Raw genomic sequence first — 19,953 nt, forward strand, 5'->3', positions numbered from 1 at the left:
CCAAAGGGCCCACATGTGTTTACACAGCTGTTCTCCTGCTGTTTTTTCTAATGTGTTTTTAAGCAAATATTTACTCCCAGTGGGTCTCTAACCTGGACCCTGACCAGGACTGTGTGCCCTTAGACGACGTAGGAAATCACCATTCATTTATTTTGAACTCTCAGGATGAGATTACTCCCAAATAGTCACCTTCTCTGCTGTTTAGTCTTTGTGGCAAACTTTTCTTGTCCATACATTGATTTCAGATGCTTCTTCCAATCCCCCCTTCCCATCACCTGTGGGACAAATTCCAGGATCACACATCAACTCTGACTCTGAGGTGACTCAGACGTTGTGCGCCAAGACTATTTTAGGTGGAGTGTTTCCTCCTGAGTCACCCAGCCCAGGAGCAGGCATCCTGCGGATTTCCTCAGCTCCGCTGTGGAGAACAGGAAGCCAAGGCCAGAAGCAGCCAATGAGCACAGCCTCCCGCCGGTGACCGTTCCCTGTTGCTGGGGATCAGCAAGAAAGTCCTGATTTAGTAAGAAATTCCTTGGCAAAAAAATCGGGAGCTTACGGGAGGCAAATAGCTTCAAAAGGATGTCATTTATGATCAGACGGATTCTTTCCGAGGCAAGTTAAAAACGTTTTCTTAGAAATAAAATGGAGTACCTTTCTTAGTTCTCTGGGGAGATTTCATTAGATATTTTCACTGATGGGATAACCAAAGACAAGGAACTTGTTCCAATTTCCTTTTTCATAATCTTATCAAATTTTCCAGCCAGTTATGCATTCTTTGTTCATTCTTGTTGCTCTTTCTGGACAGTCTCCCAAATGACAACTGGTCATTTGTGTCCCCTCAAGTTTTCATAACTACCGGTGCACTGAAACCATCATTAGAGACACTATTTGGGGAGTGACCGAGACTGGGAAACACTGGCCAGGCACGACACCCTTCCCTGACCCCGTTTCCATCACAGACATCACTAATCTATCTAGGTAATCTCTCTGGCCTGCATGTCCCTCCCCCTGAAGTCTTCGTCCCTTCCAAACAGTGCCACAGGCAGCCACTACTAAGAAGTCGCTCCGCACTTGAAAACTGATTGTAATGGAGAAGAAGGATCCATACGCAGAAATATATTAAGCAAGGAAGGACGTGATGGAAGAGTTCAAGTTGTATGAAGGTCTGGGGCTTCATTTCTAGCTCTTGAGTATGTTTTTAAAACTTTCCTTGGATCCATGTTTTTGTGTTCAAGTAAGATGGGGCTAACCATGTCTTCCACCTCAGTGTCACCGTAAGAATTTCTCAGGGGAGGATTTTTGTTTGTTTTTAATACTTGCAAAAGCTTCTGGCTCGCTGCCTCACTTAGACGATTCTCAAGAGACGTCGGCCACGATTATTTTGAGGAAGGCCCTGACTGAGAGTGACAGCTGTCCTCACCGACATGGACAGTTCCCACAAGCCATGGCCTTTCGCGCAAAGGTGGGAAAACCTCGAAGACTCCAGTCTCCATAAGCATCGAGAAATGTGTTCTTACTCTTCTCCAAAGTACCCAGTGTTGGCAGTCAGCACCTCGAAAGAAACCTCACCTGACTGAACCTTCTTTAGACCCTTGCAAACTGGTCTGTACAACCCAGCAGCTCCTGGGATCTTGGTAGCCAGTGGCCCTCTTCTGTGATGGTCCGGTTCTCTCCTTTCTCGCTCCTTCCTTCAGTGCTGGTTAGAGGCTCCGTGAGAGCAGGATTCCAGGTGGGGAATTTGGAGGGAACATGCTCCAGTCCGTGTCAGCCCTCTAGGTCCTCGTTTTCGCCAATTCCTGAAATGACTCTAGAGCCTCAAATTCAGCCTCCCGCTCTCAGTCTTCCTAGAGCCCACTCTTGCTCTGTCACCCCAAACCAACAGCCCTCCTGTTGCACTGGGATACACAATTTAAAAATGCTGCTGCTCTTTTCCTGCTCCTCCCACTCTCTCACAGTGTTCCCAGCCCATCACTAGAACCGCTCTTTACGTCTATTCCTGATCCTCTGCCCCTCTCTGTCCACGTGGTTCTTGCCTAGCAAGTTTCAAGTCCTGGTTGAGTCCAGCTCTCTTCCCACTCTGCCTATGCCTTGCAGCCGGAGCTCCCTGGGAAGAGTGTCCAAGCTGCCTGGCTTCACCCTCAATCCATGGTCACGAACTGGAGCGCCTGCCCCACTGCCCTAGACCACTCATGGCCCTCCTTTCTAAGCCAACTGTCTGAAATTCTCTCTCTAAGCTTTCAACATCCTTCCTGTTCTGGTTGGCATATGATGTGTCCCCTAGAAGCTCATGGTTGAGAGGATGCGAGCATTTTCAGAGAGAAAGTGATTTGATCATGAGGGGTATAACCTAATCTGTGGATTAATCCACTTATGTGGATTAACTGCAGGCAGGTAGGATGTAGCTGGAGGAGGTCCCCGGGCCAGGCCTTTGGATTTCATATTTTATCTTTGGTGAGTGGAGCTCTCTCTGTGGCCATGTCCTGAGCTGCTCTCCTCCACCACGCCCTTCCACCAGATGTTCTGCCTCACCTCAGGCCCGGAGCCACGGAGTCACGAACCTGGCAATGAACCTCTGATACAACGAGCCAAATAAAGTTATCTCCTCTACGTGACTTTTGTCAGGTCTTTGGGTCTCAGCTAGTACACGGCCCATCCTCGTCTCAGCTGATGAGCTGGTTCACTGAGGAAGCAGAAGTCATCAGAGTTTCCCACTCATGGCCTCCAGGCCCCCATGCTCTGTCTTCTTTTCTGTTGCCAGGAGTGACCGGCTCCTGCTGCCACCTAAGCCCTGCTCCCCGCCTTTTTCAGACTCAAGGACACACCCTAGCACTCCTCTTCCTCTCCTCACTCCCACCTGAATGTCTTCCTTGACTCCCACGTTCCCTCTGGCGATGGCTCCATTGTTCTGTGTTACCTCCCCTCGCCAATTCCTCGGCTCCATTCTCTCACAACCCCACACCAGCTGAGTCTCTTCTCTCCATCATGAAAGCTCCTCTTACCAAGACCACCACTGACTCCGCAGGGCTCAGTCCCTGACACCACTGGTCTGACTGGCAGCAGTTAACTCAGAGGGTCCACTCCCTTTTCTAAGAACCTCAACTTCCAGGATGGGCTCCTGGTGTTTCTTGTAACTCACTGGTCACTTTTCAGGCTCTTTGCTGGCTTCCTCTTGTGTCCCCAAGCTCAGCTCTGGACTTTCCAGGAGTGGGTCCTTAGTCGTGTTTCCTGTCAACACATACCATTCACACCCCTGGAGACTGTCCTGGGTACACTTCATCCCAGGCTTCTTCTATGAACTTCATCCTTTTCCCTGAACTTCATCTTCTTCCCTGAACTTGTTTTTGTATATCCAACTGCCTATCAGACATCTGCACTGGATTTTCACAGGTGTCTGAACACTTTGCATGTTTGAAATAGAGCACGCCATCTTCCCTTCTCAACCTTCTCACTGTGGCCATGTCCTGAGCTGCTCTCCTCCACCATGCCCTTCCACCAGATGTTCTGCCTCACCTCAGGCCCTGAGCCATGGAGTCACGAACCTGGCAATGAACATCTTCCCTTCTCAACCTACTATGGCTCTTTTGCTCATTTCTGTTCATTACAGCCTCATGGCTCCCGCTGCTCAGGCCCCAACCAGGTAGTCGTCTTTGACACCTGTCTTTCTCTTACCCCACATACATCCTGTCAGCTCTACCTTTGAAGTCCAGCCTGTCCTCAGCAGCTCTGCTGCTGGGTTCATGGTATGCCACCTTCAGCTCCTGCCTGGATGGTTGAGACACAGTCAGAACTCATCTCCTATATCATCTGTTCACAGTCCTTCAGCCAGAGTGAGTCTGTTAACACCAAGTCATTGTTCTGCTCAGAAGTCATCTTTTATATTTAACTCCTCTTATCTCCCTCTCTTGGCTCTAGCCCCAGTGATCTCATTGCTGTGGCTTACTTCGACCTCCAGGTCTCCTAACACTTCCTGTTCTTACCATCTGGAATGTTTTCCCCCTAGTTCTCTGAACAGCTCCCACCCTCTACCTCCTTCAGATCTTTGCTCAAATGTCACATTGTCATTAAGGTCTTCCCTGATCACCATGTTTGAAATTATATCCCTATCTTTATTCTCTGGTGCCTTGAGTTCCCTTTCTTGATTTATTTGAGCCACACTTATCGCCACCTAAGGTGTTCCATTGAGTGTCCACTCCACAGAGGCCGAGATTGGGACTCTTATTCACAGATCTTTTCTCTGCTCTTAGAACAGTACCTGGCAGATGGTAGGTGCTCAATTAATATTCAATCGAAAGTGATGCTTTTCTTTCCAATCATTGCAAGAGCGCCCATAAATGTGACTTTAGGCTGCTTCTATGTCTTTGGGAGGGAGATCTATTGTCCAGAACTGTGATGCACTTGGATCAAAAATGCTAGAGAAAACACACACACACACACACACACACACACAGAGGCATACACACACACACGCACATAAGGGGGTGCTAAGAACTCTCTGGCCATCATAGTGCAAGACCACTGGTTTCTACTTTTGTTTCCTTTCAATCCAGAAATGCTTCCACATATCTCAATTTTCCAAAAAAGTAAAATAAAGCTTTTTTATAATCATTTAATCTGAAAATGATTCTCATAAAAATAAATTTTTGTTTTCCCAAATTAAAAGCATATATGTTGTAGTGTATTAACAGTTTCAGGAAGACTATAAAGAGGACTATAATGGGGTCTGGATTTAGGACCATGATTCAGAACTCCATGAGTATACAGAAGAGTAAATAAGCAAACTTTCTTCTAATCTCTGTACTATTTTGATAATTATATTCCTTTAATAACTCTTTGTTTTATTAATGATGGCCCCTAGACTGGAAATGTAGCCTTGTGATAAAGCACAAGCCTAGCAAGTGTGTTCAATCCCCAGCAGTAAAAAAATAAAAAATAAAAGATGATTACTAATGGCTCCCATTGATAGCTGTCTGTCTGTCTGTCTATATGTGCAGCTGGAACTGTTTTGTGCACATAATCATGTTTAAACATCTTCACATTATCTTTCTGGGCAAGGTACTATTTTTTAAATCCCCATTTCACAGCTGAGAAGTTCAGATTTAGGAGAAGTCAAGCCGATCCAGCAGAAAGGGGAGGAACTGGTCCAGCAATTGTTGGATTTGCATCCACCTCTGTCCACTTGGTCTTTAACCTGCTGCAGTAATTTCTTCTCACGTCATCATAATTAGAGGGCATCCATGGCTCTTTACATTTAAGGCAGTCATTTGGAAGAGAGAATTCCTGATCTTCATTAAAAGGTCACAGATATCCTAAACCACCTTCATTCATCTCCTTTTTCTTAACAGTAGGAAATGTATGCATTTGTGCCTGCTGTGACTTTTTCAGAGAGGCAGAGGTGATGGACGGGCGCTTTGGGAGGAAGACGGTGCTGAACTTGGACAGTCAAGTCATCAGTTGGGACACTGGCTTTCCCCATCCCCTGTCCCTTAGTCCCCTTGCACCCCTCTCAGTATTAAAGACCCCTAATAATAGCTACAGAAAATCATCAAGAGCCTTGGTGAAAGGGAGAGAGATGAAAAGGGATGAAGAGGCCACGCTCTAACCCAAGCCTCCTGGGTGGTTTCTCTTGAACCCTGTCTCCACTGCTGGATGACATTTGCCAGACTCAATTCCAGCTGCCTCCCCCAACTTCCTTCTCCAGACTTGCTCAGGGTTAAGTCTGCAGTGCTCTAATCCGGGGGAAAATGACTTATTCTCCAAAGCAGTGTCAAACAGCACATTCCTCTGGCACAGGATGAAGACCAGCTCAGCTCCTCAGCCCTTGATCATTGTCTATTGTTCTCCAAATAGTAAACCAGTACTCACTCGGATTGTTCTGGGCTGCAGTTGTACTCCAAGCCCTGGCTCCTCATGAATCTGAAGTGAAGGGCTCTGACCCAGAAAGTGGCAGGTAATTTAAAAGAAAAAAGAAAGAAGGAAAGAAAAAGAAAAAGACAGACAGGAAAAAGGACCACCTGCGTATGCAATTCTCTCTTGGACTCTGCGAGCTGTAAGCAGGCCACAATGGGGTCTCGGAAGTGCGGGGGCTGCCTGAGCTGCCTGCTAATTCCACTTGCACTTTGGAGCATCATTGTGAACATATTACTGTATTTCCCCAACGGGCAGGTCTCCTACGCAGCCAGCAATAAGCTTACCAACTACGTGTGGTATTTTGAAGGAATCTGTTTCTCGGGTGTCATGGTAAGTGTGATTTTGGAGACTTGATATTGCAGAATGGGGATCCGTTAGTAAGCGTGGCCTTGTACACAGTCAAAGTGATGAAAAGCGTTCTACGAATCTTGACTTTCAGATTTGGAAGGTGGGAGGGGATGGAGGGGCTATTAGTCCTTTAAGATTTGGGGCATAGCTTTGTTTTGGATAAACTATTTAGCAATGTGGCTTTAGCAATACAGAAAACTAGTCCAAGTAAAGTTTTTGGGACACTGGCCTATAAAAATATTAGGCTGAAAAAATTCATGAACCCAGTATATCAATTTAAGCTACTTAATTTCCAGTGGCATTACTCTTTTCTAGAATGGATTTTCTGTCTGCATGCAGGATTTCTTTAGCCTGGGGGTAGGGGTACTAAAACAGCATGGAAAAATCAGAGACTTGGAGATTCACACAAACTTTCTTTCAAATCTAGGCTCTGTCATTTGTGTCAGGAGACCTTTGGCTAGATACTTAAAGCCTCCGTGTCCACATTTTCAAAATGTGAATAATGATGTTTACTTCCCAGGGTGATTGTAGGGATTAAATAAAATCAGATAAGGTGCCCTGGACAGAGACTGACATGTAGTACGTAGCCAGTGACTGTCATAATTATAAATATTTATTTAAAAATGGGCCACAGTATCAGTAAGGAGTCCAAATTACCTCTCCAATGATGGAGGATGTTCTTAAATAGGAACTCAAAATTATCACTGGAAAGAACCCGTGAATGTTTTCCTGATGGCTTTGTGTTCTTCAAAAATAAATGAGTTGATAGTATTTCATGTTGGCAACTCAGAGGAAAAGACGCTCTTCCTGGTGGTCCCATTCCTGAAAACAATACATTGTGCACTGTAATCTCCTGAGACTTCCAATAATGTGGAAGAAAAGGCATTATATCTATCTGCATTTGGGGGAATTTACTTATTACAACATTTGAATTGTTGGAAAGCAGTTTTCATTTACTTTTGATTTCATTTTGGTTTTGCATATTAAAATGGTAGATTTTTAAGTATTAATACCCAATGCTATGGATGTTGCCATATAATGGGTACACAACTAATGTCAGTGGCACTGTCAATAAACGCAAATCCTTTGGAGAAGAGTTTGGTGCAAAACATCAAGGTCCATGAAAATGCTGTTGTCTCTCAATTTGATAATCCTAAATCTCATCATTCATTCTGAGGAAATAATCCAAAATAAGGAAAGAGTTATATGAACCATGGTTGCTATAGCATTATTTTAAAAAGCATTTAGCAGAAAAGTGTCTAAATAAATTATGGTACACTCCCTTCATACAGTGATAAAGATTGTAATTATGAAAATATAACCACATCGAAAATGTACATTATTTTATGTTAAGTGAACAAAGTTAGATACATTTGTTATTACAACTACAGAAAACACATGGAAATGAGAAAACTCTGGAAATAAATAGATGGAAACATGAAGATGGGTGGAATTGTGGGTAATTTTTCTCCATTGCTTGTGAGTCCTCCACGGTGTGGTAATGTTCTAAAACAAAATAAAGGCAGCCTCTCTTTCAACAGTCAACAGCTAAGCAACAGGACTCTAGGGTCTAAGGCTAATTATGACTACCAATACTATAAGATGCAGGTTACTGTTACTTCAGGTTTATGTTACTATTGTTTCCCTCAATAAGTATCTGTAATGAATGGAAAATACACATAAATAAGATTAAACCAGAATCTATAAGAATCTGTAATAATGAACGTTGTTGGAAGGAGAAAAAATATAGGACTCCTTGACTTGTATTCCAGGTAAGATTTAAAACTGGAAGAAGAACCCATTTTTTTATTTTTCATTTTCTAAGGATTACTGCAAAATATTATTGTAATGTCATGATGTCCTGCAGTTCTGATTCCTTGTTAAAAGAAGGTTGAGAAATATAGATAAACAGTTAAAGGGACAGACAAAGAAAGGAAAGCTGAAGGTGTTGGACACTGGAGGTGTTGCCAATGGTAGAGTGACAGTGACCTCCCCCTTAGGATTTAGTGCTCAACAGTGAGAGCAAAGGATAGGTGGGGAATTTCCCATAAGCTCTGGTTCTTACCTCTCCTAGCCAGAAATTCAGAGTAACGAAATCTACGTTCTTTTCACAGCTTGAGTCCTTTGCCTAAGATACCAAGAAAAGAAGTAGAAAACATTGAATTATCTCAGCTCGTTGGCCTAAAACAGACAAAACACACTGGAAATTTTTGATTGCATGGGAAACTGAGCTTACTTTAAAGAGATAAAGTTTCAGACTAACCCTTCTTCTCACCTCCATTCCCAAGGGCAGTAAGTGGAGAGAGTGGCAGGCTGCAAACTCTGGTGAAGGATTTTCCTTCATCCTCCACAACTGAGGCAGAGAAAATGCAGGTTTGCTGCCCAAAGTGGGGTGCTTCACAGCTGTACCATCTGGTCCTCCTTATCCATTAGCTTTGACTATTGCAAACCTTGAGAGAAATAGCCAATATTGATCAATCACTATGAATCCAGCACTGAACTCTAAGTGCTACATAGTGCCTGAAAACAACTCAGCGGGGTAAGTTCTGAACCCTACATTTTAGAGAATGACTCTCAAGTTCACACAACTAGAAAGCAGCAGAGCTGGGATTTGAACCCAAGTCCACCTGACTCCAGACTCAGTGCTTTGAATCCCGGTCCTCTGCTCAGAACCATGAGTGTCAATGAGTCTCCATTTCTGACATTTTCTCCTCCTCCCACAGATGCTGATGGTAGCTGTGGTTCTTCTTGTCCTGGACAATGAGAGCTGCTGTAAGTGTTGCCAGAGTGAAAATTGCACCAAAAAATACATGGTAAGAGCAGCAGCTCAGGGGATGGGGGAGTGGGTTCCAGCCTCTTTCCTGTCAATCCGTAGCATGAAAATACTGACGTCATCTCACACTCTTGGTCCTTAGCTCAGACTGAGAGTACTTGAGATATCTTCCACTTTGCTTACCTATTTCCTCTGCCTTTGTTCTGATGGTACTTTTCTAGAATCCCAGAATTGAAAGGCACATGCAATTAGGAAAGAGCACTATTTTCCTCACTGGGTTTCCAAGAGTCTATTTTTATTCCATGCAAACTTCATTAAGGACCAAGTTACATATCATAAATGGCATCCATTGAAAGTGCAGCATTCTATGAGTTTGGGCTGTTGGATGTACCGTGAAGCTATTGCAATAATAACATATGGAACATTTCCATTACCCAGCCCCAAAAGTAACCTTTGATCTACTCTGTCATTATAGATTGGTTAGTATCTTATATAAAATGAATCTTATAGTATTTTTCTTTTTATATGATTTCCCTTATTGACTTAATGACTTATAGATTCATCCATGTTGCTGGGTTTAAAACTTTAAAAATAATTAAAATAGAATCAGAGAGAATAGTTCCATCCAGTCTCCTAAGCCCAAGCTCATCAGGCACACCTGGGCTCTGGCTTCCCCACCATCTCCTCTTCCTCTCCTTCCTAAAATCATATTTACAGACAATTTCTAGTTCTTTCACATTTGCCCAGTGGGTAATTGTTGTGGCTGCTGTCTTACAGAGGAGGCACCTGTGGGTTCAAGTGAACTTGGTGTTGATTGACTAGGAGGAGCCTGATCAGACTCTCCTGGGCACTCTGCAGCAGGGGCTCCCATTGTGACCTCCCGGAACATGCAAAAAACCTAGTACCTGAATTCCACCCCCGCCCCATCCCAGGTCTCTCATTTAGTTGGTTTGAGATACAACATAGGCGTGATTTCTTTAAAAATCTCCCCAGCAGATTTGGATTTATAGCCAAGATGGTTTGGCCAAATTTCTTGGCCTTTGGAAAATTAATTACTTAATTTAGCACTATGTTCCTGAGGGGTGTGTGTGTGTGTGTGTGTGTGTTCTCAACCAATACACTCAGACATCTCTGTCCCATAGCTACTTATATTACAGTTACAGAAGAGCTTTCAAAATTGTTTGGGTGAAACAATAGATTGAGGTAAACGCATAAGCCATGCTAGTCAAGGAAATTCTAGGAAACAAATGTATGTATCATTAAGTATAGAACCAAAAGCAACATGTCCAATTTATGTTGACTTCCAATTAGCATCTCCAGCACAAAAGACTGCTAGGAATAGTCTGATGTTATAGCCAGTGACATAATTTTGAACAAAGGATTGCAACTTGGCATCATTTTTATTCCTAAGGTTGCAGGTGTGTCCTCCGCCTTCTGGTCTCTGCTTCTAGATTTATCTGCATGTCACTGCCTTCCTGTCTTCCTCTCCCCTTCCAATCAACATTTCTGAAATAAGTTAGTTTTTCTCCCAAGCCAAACTATACTTCTTGGCATTCTTGTTTCTGTCCTCTTTTCACCCAAATTTCAACTCTATTTTTTTTTTAAATAATTCCATCTCCTGTCTCGTTTCTCCCTAATGTGTTTTTCCTCCAGTGACTGTCTATCACCTCGACTCCAAGTCATCCCCAGCAGGGCCCTCACCTGTGGGCTCTTCACTTCCAGCTCTGTGCCACTGCTGCCAGAGTATGCCTCCAGAAGCACATTGGGTCACGTCATTTCCTTGCTCAAAAATCAGTTCCAAGATTTGTTGGGAAAACAGCCTATTCAAGGTCTGGGGCTGGCTAAGTTCCAAATGAACCTGGGGCACCAGGAAGCAAGGAATTGTTCAAGAATGATAGGAGTAGGCCAAGGAGTTGACCCAAAGGGGATTGCTGGGGCCAAATTTGGACCATCTGGGCATCTGAGAAAGTAGTAGCAGCTATGGATTATTGCACATTGGATTATAAAATCAATGAGTCCACAATAATATTGAAAGAGAGAAGCAGAGGAGAGAGAAATGGGAAATGGAAGTCCTTCTGGGTAAGAAAGGGTCACCTAAAATTCAGAGAAACGATAGAATCAATAAAGCAGTTCATTGCAATACCCTGTGTGTTCACTGGTGACCATTGAGGTCATCAGTGGATGCCAGGTCTGTCACTTGAAATGTTAGGAAACAGACTTTGACCCTGTCTCAAAGGGCTCCCTCACCAGTTATTCACTAATTTCAAAATGGAAAATGTACCTATAGGGGAGAGGTCCAAGGGGCACCTTTAGTCAAGGAAACATGCTCAGCTTCAGAGCAGGAGAGGCTCACAGTTCACCTCACCACTCCCGTGTTCCTGCCTAGACATCTGCACCCAAACGTGAAGAAACAGGCAGGAAATCCCAGAATATGGGACATTCACAAGATGACTGGTAGAATTCTTCAAAAAATCTGATACTATGAGAAACAAAGTCAGACTAGTGTAGAGAGACATAACCTTGCACATAAACCTTCATTGGATCCATTAAAAAGAGTTACAAAATAATGGAAGGCTTTTAACCTTAGGAAAGATGATGCTGTGTATTTAGGGGTGAAAGATCATAACGTCTGCAGACCCACTTTCAAATGGTTCAACAAAACAATAGTGTGTGTGGGTACGAACATATGTGTACACACATGTGCAGAGACACATGCACACAGAGCAAGGGCACAGCATGGGAAGATGTTTGTGATGGGTGGATTTAGATAAAGAGTCCACAGGGCTTTGTGGTTTTATGTTTTCAACTTTTGCTGTGGATGTAAACATTTTTTAATAAAATGTTGGAGCAGGGCATGCCCCTGCCAAGGATGAAGAGGTCCAGACTCCTTGATCTGGTATGCAAGCAATCTCTAGCCTAGATCCATGCTGCTTCCCAAGTTCCTTGAGGGTTGAATAGCGTCTATGGTGCCTGTCTCCCCAACATTAACCTCAGGTCCATCTGGTCTTCAGAGCTGCTCCCTCGAGCCTCTGAATGAGCCCTTCTCAGGTCAGAGCAGCCTGCCCACTCTCTCACATCTGCCTGTGCCGTTGCTCCTGCTCCCCACACAGAGAAGCCCTTCCGGTCCTTGCCATTCTGGGTGAACTTGAACATGAACACCTAGCAAACACCTCTAACCCCCGTTACATTCTTACATGTGAAGATTTTTAAATCTTCACAAAGGAAACAGAAGTCAGACCTTATTCTTAGAGAAGCTGCCCTACCTAGAAAATAACAGGTCCAACAAATAGCTACAGGCTGATAGATCACGCCCCTTCACGATTCTATAAAAGGTCATCATTATTTTGATGACAAACTTTCAGAAAAATCAAAGAAATTTGGAAATGCAAATTTGGAAATGCATTTTATGATCAGACAGGTTTGGATCAAATTTTTCCATTTTTAAAAAAAAATTGTTGTTGTAGATAGAGCGAATGTCTTTAATTTTATTTGTTTATTTTCATGTGGGGCTGAGGATCAAACCCAGAGCCTCACACATGAGAGGCAAGTGCTCTGCCGCTGAGCTACCACCCCAGTTCCAAATTTTCCCATTTTTATATGGCATTTGGAATTACTTGGGCTACCTTGTGTTCAGACAAGCAGGGGCGGGTCCCAAGGAGTACTGTGAATAAAGGACCTCCTTGTTTTGCTCATTCTCTAACCTTCTTCTGTATCTTATTTAGACCATGTTGTCGATTATCTTTTCTGCTCTGGGAATTGCTTTCTCTGGATACAGCCTGGTCATATCTGCTCTGGGTCTCCTCCAGGGCCCATACTGCCGCACCCTCGATGGCTGGGAATATGCCTTCGAAGACACCGCAGGACGGTAAGGACTCATTCCCCAAACCAAGGAGCTCAGAAAATCAGAAACTCTGTCCTCATGCTCAGTTCCATCGTCCACGATTTCCCTGGGGTTCCACATGGACACACACCTTTGGTTATCTTCTCTGGTTTCTGAATGTGATATGTACTCAATATTTTGAGGCAAGCCATCATTGAAAGTTACGTTTTTCCCATAGTTCAGATTAAAACCTCGTGATTATCTGGCAACTAATGGAGCTGGGATCTGTTGGGTTTCAGTGACTCAGTCTTCTTTTGTAAGCCAGTTTGGACATGGTCTGCTGCAGTGGCAGGATAGGAATCGTGGTGCCCTTGGAGAGTGCCACTCTGAGCTATAGCAGCAGGGGACATGGAGATAGAACCACACAGGACAAGCAGAGAGGTGCAGTCAGATCCAGGATCACGACTCGGGGCAGGAGGCTGTGGAGGCAGCCAGCAGCTTCCCCCGCTGGTGATGAAGAAAGATCCAGAGAGATGCTCTTGCTCAGAAGGCTGGTGGCTTGAGCACCCCCACCCTGTATCTCAGAATGCCTGCACTGGCCTTGCGCTGGCCTTGCTCAGCTACCTGCAGACATAGCTCAGGAGGAAGCAGAGCCCAGAAAGGGATGCAGGAGAAGCCCAGTGCATCTCCTTGTCTTTATCCTGTGCTCAGCATAGAATGGAATACAGTGGGGAGCATCTATCGCTCCCTGGGAAGGCTGCATTTTCTTCCCCAGGCCCTACGACTGGCTCCACTGTCTGTTCCAGGGCTTTGTCTATGTGAGGTCTCACATGCAACCTGGGCCTGCACGGCACTGCTGACCTCTTTTAGTAGATAGGGCTCTCCTCAGGTCAGGAGAACACAGACAATAACCTCAGGCCTTCTAGTGCATTGGAGGTGACACTCCTGTGGTACCGAAGGGGCTCAGGAAAGAAGATCTCAACATAGAAATTCCCAAGTGGACAAAGACCTTTTTTATACCAACTTTTTCCTACCCCCAAACCAAAGCCACTTTCCCTTTCACAAGTCTCTCCGTCACTTTGTTCAGCTACCTTGAATGTTTGTCTTCACCTGCCTCTGACTACATAAAAGTGTTTGGAGATGAAAAAATTGTTTGCAGACCATGCAGGAAAGCTAAGTCTCTGGTCTCCTAGAGAAGTTTCCAAGGTTTGGCAAATGCAGGGTAGAGAAAGGATTAATATCAAAATGATGAATATTAGTATTTCATTTATGCAGCAAATACTTATTGAGCATCCATTATGTTTAGAACTTGGGCTGAGTGTTAGAGAATCACAGCTTAATTACAGAGGTTCCTTCCCTTCTAGAATTTACAGAACTGACAGAAGGGTCTACTGAGATGGAAGCCTTAAGGTAAAGTTTGCCCTTGAAGCACAGGTCTTTGATGCTTATAGGTTTGGACTTAAGTCTCCAAACCCCTCTTTCTATGCTGTATGATATTAGACAAATATATGGCTGTCTCTGAGCCTCTGTAAGTTGGGGAAAATAATCATATCTACCTTACAGAGCTGAGAATTATAAAGGATGTGATACACAAATAAGATGTAATAAATGTTCATGGTATGCCAGGTTTTATTTATTTTTTTATTTTTATTTTTTGGGGGGTGTACTAGGATTGAACTCAGGGGCACCTGACCACTGAGTCACATTCCCAGCCCTATTTTGTATTTCATTTAGAGATAGGATCTCACGGAGTTGCTTAGCACCTTTCTTTTACTGAGGCTGGCTTTGAACTAATGATCCTCCTGCCTCAGCCTCCTGAGCTGCTGGTATTACAGGCATGCACCACCGTGCCCAGCTGCAAGTTTTATTGCAGACTGCAGACTCTTTTATGTCCCTTGAATTCCCCATCCTCCAGCTGGCTAGCAGTTCCAGCCACTATAAAATGACTAGTGAGGATCCTGAATCAGTTTTCAATCAACAAACATTTGTTGATCTGTACATGATACTGGCAACTGCCTTAGGTCTAGACCTGGCTGTTCAGAGAACCAGTGCCCTTAGATGGCAGTCTGGTTAGGAAATGGAAGCAGATTCAGACACAGACGCAGACATAGATTTATAGAATGAACATCTAGGTGGAGTTCCCACACCTAAAGACAATTCTGAGACAGCTTCTCTATTTCTCCCCACCCTGCTGCTGCAATTTATAAGAGGAATAAACCTTACCATAGTCTGGGTGAGAGAGACCCTCTTCTGACTGGTTTTTAAGTGCTGAATGATCTGTGCACAACGTGTGAGGGGAAGAGTCTAGAGAAGGGATCAGGAGGGACCCGCCTCCCTCATGGCTGGCTGAGACGGAGCTGGGCTGTGACAGGGAATGGGATGGGTCAAGGGCAAGGGTTGCATAAAATCACATCTGTATTATGCCTTACAGGTTCCAAAACATTTCTACACATGTCTCACCAAATATTCACAATCATGGGCTATTTTTTTTTTAAAGATAGAGAGAAGAGGGAGAGAGAGAGAATCTTTTAATATCTATTTTTCAGTTTTCGGTGGACACGACATCTTTATTTTATTTTTATGTGGTGTTGAGGATCGAACCCAGCACCCCGCACATGCCAAGCAAGCGTGTTACCGCTTGAGCCACATCCCCAGCCCCAATCATGGGCTATTTTAACCCATCATCCAGATAAGACTCTGGTGGTCAGAGGGGTAAAGTCCCTTCCCAGGGCCCTGCAACCCCAGGTGCCGACTCTTTATGGCTGGGGATGGGGACCCTTAGCAATATCGAGAAATTCTCAGAGTGTTTCTGAGTTTCCAGAGCATTAGAGAGAAGGAAATAAAGGAAGAGGAAAGAGCTCAGAGGAAGGAGTAGGAGAGGAATGGAGGACAGAGAAAGAAAAACAGGAACGGTCAAGGTGGGGTGCGTGGTCACCAGAGTAGGAATCCATCCCTGCGCACCCTGACCCCGGTGCCCACAACCTCAAGGCCAGAACATGGGCTGCTGGCTGCAGCTCCTAGAAAAGCCACCCTGCCAAGCACTTTGCCCCTGTGAATGTGACAATTGTTTCTGTCGGGGCAGCTTTTGGGGAGCCCAGTTCTCCATTTCAGTGTTGCTGAACACATGTCATCTGACCACTAGAAGTGCCCACAACCATGAGAGAGCCAGGGTGAGCCTGCCAACCAGGTTGGTCCAGAGTAGCTTCTGGTTTGTCCTGGGAGTGGTTTGATCTCACATCCCTGTGCTAAACTGGATGGATTGAAATGTGGGCTGTTGTGTTCCCATCCCATAATCTGAGTCTCCTTCAGCTGGGACAGCAATGTTGCAAAAGAGGTTCTTTATGGGGATCAGAGCTGAGCACAGCAGCATCACCCTCGAGGGACTTAGAACTGGAACTCGGTTCCTCCAGACCTGCCCCAGCCAGCGCGGTAGAGTGGAGCCTGCATGCTGGGTACTCACGGGCCTTCCTATCATCCCGATGCTGGTTCACGTGGTTGCCTTTATTGAAAGGGCTTGGACAGTGTCAAGGAATTTCTAGCGCAACTTGTATCCTTTTGCCATAAATGTGATTTTATGTCCAGAACAAGTCTCCATCCCTGACCGACTTCTCAACTCCCCTTCTTGGAATCTGCAACCTTCTGCTGCCTTCTGCTGTGGTTGACCTGTCTGGGGTTTGTCTTGCCTCCTGATCAACTGAGAGTGCCTCCCAGGCAATCACCATGTTTAAACTAAGGGTCTAACTCAGTGGCTAAGCATACAGTGTTCAATAGATGCACCTGAATGACTTTTCAAATATATTAATTCATATTACTGTTTAATATTACTACATACTAATATGATGTTAGGTTTGTTACATTTTAATAATAAAGTATTAACTTCCCAAACATATGAGTGGCTGTAGTTTCAGCCTTGGGTACAATGTGAGCCCAGACCCAAGTTCCAATTGGCCACTCCCTCCTCTCTCTCAGTTTTCTGACAGATTCCAGCATGTGGAGCCAATGTCTGGAGCCCACGCACGTGGTGGAGTGGAACGTGATTTTGTTTTCCATCCTCATAGCCCTCAGTGGACTTCAGGTGATCGTCTGCCTCGTCAGAATCTCCATTCAGCTTTCCAAGATCCTGTGCGGCACCTACTCCGTCATCATCCAGGTAGTGCTGGCCGCCAGCCTTTTCCCCTTTATCCTGGGGGAAAGTCTCTACAACCACATCATTTACCCCCATTTCTACTGCCCTTGTTTTTCTCTCAAACTCTAAAATCTCAATTTTTTTTTCTGTTGTCCCAATGCATCTGTTGACTGGCCTCAGTGAAATGAATTAAGTCAACATCTGTCAAATCGATGCACTATATAGTATGGTAAAAATAGCCTAAGAGTTTTGAATGAGTGCATTTCATTTCTCTATGTAGAGATAACCAAAAGCATGACGATATTTTACTGTTATTAAGAATTGTCATGCTCATGAGATGATGGAAGGCTCAGGACTTTATCTCACTATTGTTACCTTCAAGTAATAAAACTTCTTTATACTGAGGACACTAACAAGTGGTTTGAGAAGAGGGGAAATGTCTCATCCTATTGAAACTAATCAACTTCATCTGCTAAAATACTGATGATTTACTTATGGTTGCAACTGCTAAACCTATTCAACAAGTCAAGAGTGAAGAGAAATCTTGAACAAGGAATCTCACATTTTAATAACATATAATGTCAACATCTCTCTGAGCAGTTTTAAATAGATATTTTCCTATCCTAACATTTTTTTTGCAATGGGGGTGGGGGCTACCATGGATTAAACTGAGGGGCACTCTACCACTGAGCCACATCCCCAGCCCTATTTTGTATTTTATTTAGAGACAGGATCTCACCGAGTTGCTTAGCATTTCGCTTTTGCTGAGGCTGGCTTTGAACTCACGATCCTCCTGCCTCAGCCTCCTGAGATGCTGAGATTACAAACATCCATGCCCACCTCCATGCCCACCACCATGCCCACATCCTATCACGTTTTGAATATGCTAAATGTTTAACTTGCTACCTGGATGATGGATTATTAATCAAGACAATTTTATAACTTGACTCACTTTGGTTTATTTATTTACTTATTTTTCTTTTTCCATAGCCTGGAATCATCTGAATATGGACAAGAGTGTTTCTATTGTCAAGATACAGCTGTCAACCTAAGCCTCAGGCCAACTGAGTACCTTGAGGGCGACACTGGATGAGGGCATTTCCTGATTTGGTGTTCATGGTGCCCATTTGTGAAATTTACAGTCCTCACTGGAAGTGCCAATCGGGCCATCTTTTCATTGAGAATTTTTTTCAAACTAATGTGTCAGGAACTTCACAAGTATGTGTAGTTATACCCTTCAATCAAATAAGTCCATTTACAAGAATCTGTACTATGAAAACAAGTAAGAATATAAGAGAAAATTCTATGCAAATATGTATTGCAACATGGTCTAATATTCAGGAAAATTAGAAATCCCCAAAAAATCTAACTTTGGGGGAAGAATTAAGGCGTGGTACATTAAATGTAAAGTTATTTGCTAATTATGAGTGATGTTTTAGAAGTTAGGAATAATGCTACATAAAAAAGCAGGTTATAAATTTCTGTTTACAGCACTAGCATAACTATTTAAAACAAACCACCAAATAATCAAAGTTTAGGATAAAAACTAAATCTAGTAAAAAACAACAAAATATCAATTGTGATTGATTTGGGTCTTCCTATTTTTCTATACTTTTAAAGTTTTGTTTATTAAGTATGTTTTACTATAAATAGTTTTTAAAAACTCATATTTTTACTATTAAAATTTTCTATTTTTTCAACCCTTAAAAGTACATGCTTTGTTCAAGTGTTTCCAAACAATTAGTATTTATAAAAATCATGGAATAGCACTTCAACTTTCAATGAGGAAAAGAGTGACCTAGATAACCCAAGAAGTTTTATATAAATGCATAGAATCTGATTCTTGATCTTCTCTCACTCCTGGTGGGTGAGGATGCTGGACTAGAATAGTAGCTATGAACTAAATGAGCAGCTGGGGACCTTCCCACTGGGCAATGGAGAATCTATGGATCAGTAGATGCCTGTGTCCTGGGAATTACCACTGACCTGTGTTGCTAAAGTCAAAAGCATTGAAGGTAGAACATTTACAAACCTTCCATCTGCACACACCATGACACCCCTGAGGAGTGCAGCCACATCTTATATTTTCCCATCAAGTGTGGAGCCTAGCACACAGTGGGCCTACAGGCCCTCCATGTCAACATGCACGCCAGGCCCTTCTTCCTGTGTCTCTCTGCTGGGCACCGTCTCCACCACAGAACTGCTGGGCTTCAGTGTGGGAAGCCGTTCTCGCACGTGATTTGAGCTACCTCCCTGGCTGGGTGTGAGGCGCTTAGACAAGCTGTATCAGAGCTTTTCCCACCCTTCCCCAGGTGCGAGGGCTTGTCCATGTCCCCCACTGACCTGAAAACCAATCACTGACCCTGACCTTGGAATGCTGCCCCCCTCAACCTTCATTGGATGGAATTTTCCCCTGAATTTTTTGTTCCCCAATAAAAGCTAACTCCCTGGTGTGTTTCTCTCTCTCTCTTGCTGGCCTCTTGTGTAAACCTGGCTACCACATCAGGTGGCTAGAGGCAGGAGCTGGGAAGAGCCATCTCTGAGCTGGGCAAAAAAGGTAAATTGAGAGTCATGTTTCTTTAATTTGAACTCACTAGTTAATTTCTGTTTCGAACCTCTAGTATGAAGCTAGCGTGCTGGTCGCGTGGCTGAGTTCAGCACTCTGCCAATCCCTATTGCTATCCTCCATGCACACAGTCAACACCTGCTCTGAGACACACACACACACACACACACACACACACACACACACACAAACTTGCATACTTTTCTCAGAAAAGAGTATTTGGTACACGAATGTGAATTACAAGTGATCTATGGCAGAGTGAGGAAAGATGTATTTTGGAGTCAGATTACTCAGGTTGAAGTCTGGGCTGTGCCTTATTAGCTGTGGGGCTTTGTAAGTTTACTTAGCCTCTCTTAAATCAGAACCTAGGTCCACTTGGAGCCCAAGATCTGGGATGCCGAGACTTGGAAGTA

At 43.9% G+C, this 19,953-nt stretch overlaps 1 protein-coding gene across 3 annotated transcripts; it reads left to right on the plus strand.

Annotated features, from left to right (window-relative positions):
• Positions 1-5,794: 5,794 nt before the first annotated feature.
• Tm4sf18 (transmembrane 4 L six family member 18) lies at positions 5,795-18,683 on the plus strand. Of its 3 annotated transcripts, none has more exons than XM_076868192.2 (5): positions 5,795-6,237; positions 8,979-9,068; positions 12,751-12,893; positions 16,818-16,998; positions 17,965-18,683. In XM_076868192.2, the coding sequence occupies exons 1-5, from the start codon at positions 6,061-6,063 to the stop codon at positions 17,977-17,979; spliced, it is 606 nt and encodes a 201-aa protein (XP_076724307.2). In that variant the 5' UTR covers positions 5,795-6,060; the 3' UTR covers positions 17,980-18,683. The 3 variants fall into 3 exon arrangements, with proteins under 3 accessions (XP_076724307.2, XP_076724308.2, XP_076724309.2); XM_076868193.2 differs by having other exon boundaries at positions 16,907-16,998; XM_076868194.2 differs by having other exon boundaries at positions 12,835-12,893.
• The last annotated feature ends 1,270 nt before the right edge of the window (positions 18,684-19,953 follow it).

This window comes from Callospermophilus lateralis, chromosome 10, assembly GCF_048772815.1.
Source record: "Callospermophilus lateralis isolate mCalLat2 chromosome 10, mCalLat2.hap1, whole genome shotgun sequence".
Lineage (NCBI taxonomy): Eukaryota > Metazoa > Chordata > Mammalia > Rodentia > Sciuridae > Callospermophilus > Callospermophilus lateralis.

Bases quoted from the DNA above. Each gene is read 5' to 3' on its own strand.
- Tm4sf18 (XM_076868192.2), top strand. From the start codon at position 6,061: ATGGGGTCTCGGAAGTGCGGGGGCTGCCTGAGCTGCCTGCTAATTCCA. The intron at 6,238-8,978 runs GTAAGTGTGATT...CTCCTCCCACAG, and splicing joins TCTGTTTCTCGGGTGTCATG to ATGCTGATGGTAGCTGTGGT. The intron at 9,069-12,750 runs GTAAGAGCAGCA...TATCTTATTTAG, and splicing joins ATTGCACCAAAAAATACATG to ACCATGTTGTCGATTATCTT.